Consider the following 5,006-nt stretch of genomic DNA (forward strand, 5'->3'; position numbering starts at 1 on the left):
ATATAACAGCTAAAAGTTAGAAGTCACCTTTTCCTTCTTTTCTTCAGTTCTCCCTGAGGGAGGAAGGGGGGGGGGAGGAGGAGGAGGAGTGGAAGCTGGACTCTGAAGGAAACGAAAGCGAGTCATAGGGACTCCCTCTCTCTCTCTCCCCCTCCCTCTCTTCCTCCTTCCTCCTCCCTCCCCCCTCCATTAAAGCCACGGAGGAGAGGGAAAAGAGGAACTTTTGTTTTGTCTTTCCTCTGTTCCCTCGCCGTAGTTTTAATGGAGGGGAGGGGGGAAGAAGGAGCTTGAATGCCCCCAGGGCCTGATGGGGGGGTTCCGACCCCCCAAACCCCCCCTGGCTACGTCCTTGTCTGTACTGTGGTTAATTGTTAAATTTGCTAGATTAAGATCCCCCTTCCAAATAGGAGGCCCATGTAGACAGACATACCGCAATACAGTCCATCTGACAAACATGGGGAAATTATGGTATTTTAAAATGAATGTGAGTTAATGTGAGTAAGCTGTGAGCAAAACTGGTATTAAATGCACTGAACTGATATTAAATGCACTGAACTGTTGATGAACCCACATACAGAAGTGCCTGAAAACTCCTCACTTTTTAAAATACTAGCTCTACAGTTAAACCAAAGCAAGAATGACTGAAATCTAAATGAGCAAAGCCCAACTAATTATGAACAGAACATATGTTTGCATGTTGTTTTGCTTTTAAGTGTTATTATAAAAAGTTGAAGCAATTGTATCTGTCAGTGACTGGCTATTATTCTACAACTTTAAACAATGTTCCAGAGTAGGTCAACGTCAAATGCACAAAAAAGACATTAAGTAACAGTTAAGATATGAATTGGTCAACAACTGACACAAATTTACACTAACAGTTCTTTTGGCTGGATAAGTAACAATTGCATCTTCTCTGAACAAGAAGCCTCATTCAGAAAAAGCAGTAAGTTTGAACCACCTATTCATAAAAGTATATGTACATGTCTCAGGTATATGGAAAACAATTAAGAGATTTGGCAAAAAATATATATTTGTTGCTGACAAAATATCAAATAGGGACGCTATGGCACAATTAAACCCAAAAGCAAGCATTGCTGTACCATAAAAATACATTTGCTGCTTTTTATATTTTACAGCATTCAGACACTAGTTGCTGTTTGAGAAACACCAACCTGCTTATTTCAATTACTCAGGGACAGCAGGCTATCATTTTTAAGATTAATTATGGGCCCGAACAAAAAGGCCAAAATAAAGCTGCTTTGGGTCACTTTGGAGGTATGCTGTTTAGATGTCACACTCATCTTAAGAGGCCAGAAGCTGTGCCAAAGTGGCATTCCGGTCCTTCGACTGGAACATGGCTTTGGTGCGGCTTCCGGCCTTTAAGACACATGCATCATTTCAATAGCATTCCTCCAAAGTGACCCAAAGCAGCATTATTTTGGCCTGTCTGTTCAGGTCCTATTAGACATTTCATGCTTGCCCTAACTTCTAGTTAGAATGCTAGAACATGAAGAACCACACAGGCCTACACCATAGTCTGTCCGTCAAATAAATTATTATAATTAAGATCAACTTGCTGTGCTAAGTAAGGAAATATTTCTGGACACATTTCTACTTCCATATATCTATGCCAAATTGCAAAGCCCAGTTCACTGAACTGAGTATGACAGATAATGAAAACGAATCAAATGTATTAAACCTACAGCCCTGAGACCAATCTCTTCATAGCATCTTCTGTCTTCATGGGTGCTTTACTGCTATGGCCTGTGAGCATCAACCCACAGAGAAAACAGATATTAAAAACTTGTACTTTGACCCTTATTCTGTGATTATTCATTAGCTGATCAATCAAGTGCATAGTTTATTTATTTTCAAACTCGTCTGCAGCAAACTGTCTGTTAAGTGGTTTTAGAGTTTTATTACAACAATGCTATAAAATCCATCTGTTACACAGTGCATAACCTCACTGAACAAACACATGTGCTGACCTATCAGAAGTGATGTAACAACCACCATATTCCAGCTGAAATGACTTGATAAAACAATTACAGCCCTTAAAATGCTTATTTTTTGATTCCGTTTTTTATACAAGATTTACTGTTCAATAAAAATTCTTTTCAGGGTCCCCCCTTCCAGACCTTTGTAGGGAGATAATTAAAAACACAGCATATGTACTCTGGGAATATGTAATTCTCTATTAGCTGACCAATTTTGGTAGCACAGTACATAGAGGTATATTGGCATTTGTGTCAGACATTAGATTAGCTCTCAGTTTGTTGGCTACCCCAACAACTGGGGGTAATCTGGAACCAATCCCTGGGAAAGAGCTCGTATAATGAGCAATCCGCTTGCCTGACGTTTTATCTGTGCTGGGTGGCTTAGGTACTCGTTTACAAATCCAAGGATGTCTTAAAGCTTGGCTAGGAGTCATCCGTGCAGAAGGATCCCAATTAAGACATTCTTTTAAGAACTCTATAAACAAGGGGTCATCACAGCCTTTTAATGCTGTAACCCAGTCCTTGTTACCAGGAGCACCACGCATTTTACCCCTACGTGATCTGCTGCCATTGAAAGTAACTTTCCCATCTGGCTGTGTTGTTACAGTGCAATAGCGAGGATGACCTTTTGAGTTGATGAAGTTTTTGGATCGCTTGGATTGGTCCAGAAGCTTCTGAGGGGGCATCCCAAGCAGCTCCATCATACAAGCTAGCTGATCACCCTCATCCTCTCCTGGAAAGAGAGGGTAACCAGTCAATAGTTCCACAAGAATACAACCAAAGCTCCACATGTCTATGGGCATCCCATAGCGGCTTCCCAGAATGACTTCTGGAGCCCTGTAGAATCGAGACTGTATGTAAGTATAGACTCTTTGGTGCTCAAAACAACTGGATCCAAAATCAATTACTTTGATTCCACTTCGTCCTTGCTGTTTCAGGAGAATGTTTTCAGGTTTCAAGTCACAATGTATGATTTTGTTTTTAAAAAGAGCCTCCAGACACTGCAAGATAGAGTGGGCAAACTTGCGCACAAGCTGTACACTGAAGCCTTGAAACTTATTTCTTTTGATCAGCTCATATAGATTCATGCTCAAGAGCTCAAAGGTCATACATATGTGATTACGAAAGGTAAAACTCTCTAGCATGTGAATGACATTCATGCTACCAGTCTTATCTTGTTTTTTGAGATGCTCCAAGATCCGTATTTCTTCTGCTGCTTGCCTGTGAAACCTCTTCTCGTTCCTTACCATTTTCAAGGCCAAATGCTGGTGGTGTTTATGGTCAAAAACTTTAGCTACTTGGCCAAAGCTGCCTTTTCCAATTATTTTAAGTACTTCATATCGGTAGGCAAGATGGTCATGAGGCACATGGATGTAGCTGCCTTGTTCATCATCATATCCACCATTGTTTGGGCCACCAATGACTCCTTGTCTTTTTTTTGCATTTGGACCCACAAAATAAATTTCAGGAAAGTTAAATATTTCTTGCTGCTCATAGGTTGTTAACTGCTGCTTGTATTGCTTCAGAGCTTGGTCTGGAGATTGACTACCAGTTTTATATATTTTTGTTGAACTGCTACTGGTTTTGGATATAGTTATACTATCAAAGCTTTTATCTTTTGCTGGAGTTGGAAAAGACCTTTCAGAGCCATTTATTCCAGAAATCTGAAGAGTACTACTCCGTCTGTTACCAGAGTCTTCAAACAGCTGCTCAACTTTGACTTGGCTCCCAGTCAAAGGATGATCCTTCATTGTGACTGTGTTAGTAGCTACCTGCAAAAATGAAACAAGTCTTTAGTACAGAATTCTCATTTTAACAACTTGGGAGTTTAAAATGATACTAATTCTGATCTAATCCAGGTGCAACCAGTCTTCCATTAGCATGCATAATATGCAGCTATGCAATGTGTTCTTCAAATAGCATAAGGGCAGACATTAAAGGCTTAACATAAATCAGCCAACAACTGATGTATGTGACTTTGCTAGCTCAGAACCATGGGGAATTTACTATAAGGAGGAAAAAAACACACATTACACCACAAATAATCATGCAGAAGTAATGGACAAGCAGAAGCAGGTTATGAAGGTGGTTTTCCAAAGGGGAGGACAGAATGGCATGTAGAGTGATAGAGGAACAGCAATTTGGTTACCAAGGACTCCATGCTACTCTTAAATATGTACGGATAGTTCTTCCATTGTTCACTTTCATCTGCAGTTGTATAAGATACAACTCAATAAATTTTGCATATCTGCTAAAATATCACCTTGACCCAGATTTGGCCCTGCAGAAAGAAGTTTTGCTATCCTGCGCCAATACAAGATGAAATAGCTTCCCTAGTAAAAAGAGCAAACCTAAATTAATAAGAAAACACCATGACATACGATTTTAAATCTATTAGAGGTCAGTATAACATATGCATAGCAATTTAAGTTTCTTTATGAGAGGCAAAATGAACACTTATGGTTCCTATTGCCTTTGTTTCTGCATTAAGAGACTGCTATAAAGTGCTCCGCTACATTGTACATCAATTGGTGGTAGAGCAGAAATATCTGTTTTGTGTTCTAACCTTCAATTTCAAACTACAACCAGCTCTTGTAACTGAAAATAGCAATGTACATTTCAGTAAAAGTAAGTGGATGATAGCAGATGAGTTATGCTATCCAATTCCTTTACAGCAGCGTTTCTCAAATAGTGGGGCGCGCCCCCCTGGGGGGGCGCGAGGCTCTGTAAGGGGGGGCGCGAGGCTCTTGCCATTCAGGCTGCCTGGCCAATGGCTGGACAGCCTGCTCCAGGAGCCTGCCCCAGCTCCAGTCTTCCCCATTGGCCGGCCAGCCTGAGGAGGAGGAGCTTCCTCTCTTTCGAGCCTCGCGCGGGGCCCGGGCCCAAGGCTGGAGCCTGGAGAGGGCTTTGCAGGCAAGCTGCTTTCTCTTTTTTCCTGCTGTGCCTCTTTCCCTCCTTCTCCTTTCCCTTCTTTTTTCTCCCCCTCCCCCTCCTCCTCTGTTGTTGTTG

General features: G+C 41.3%; 1 protein-coding gene across 8 annotated transcripts in view; it reads right to left on the reverse strand.

Annotated features, from left to right (window-relative positions):
* Nucleotides 1-1,903: 1,903 nt before the first annotated feature.
* DYRK3 (dual specificity tyrosine phosphorylation regulated kinase 3) overlaps nucleotides 1,904-5,006 on the reverse strand; it is a 46,465-nt gene continuing 43,362 nt past the window's right edge. For all 8 annotated transcript variants that reach the window (XM_042462880.1, XM_042462875.1, XM_042462877.1 and 5 more), the window contains one exon: nucleotides 1,904-3,769. In XM_042462880.1, coding sequence (XP_042318814.1) covers nucleotides 2,198-3,769 — 1,572 coding nt within the window. In that variant the 3' untranslated portion in view covers nucleotides 1,904-2,197. The remainder of the gene's footprint in view (nucleotides 3,770-5,006) is intronic.

Source organism: Sceloporus undulatus, chromosome 4, assembly GCF_019175285.1.
Source record: "Sceloporus undulatus isolate JIND9_A2432 ecotype Alabama chromosome 4, SceUnd_v1.1, whole genome shotgun sequence".
NCBI lineage: Eukaryota > Metazoa > Chordata > Lepidosauria > Squamata > Phrynosomatidae > Sceloporus > Sceloporus undulatus.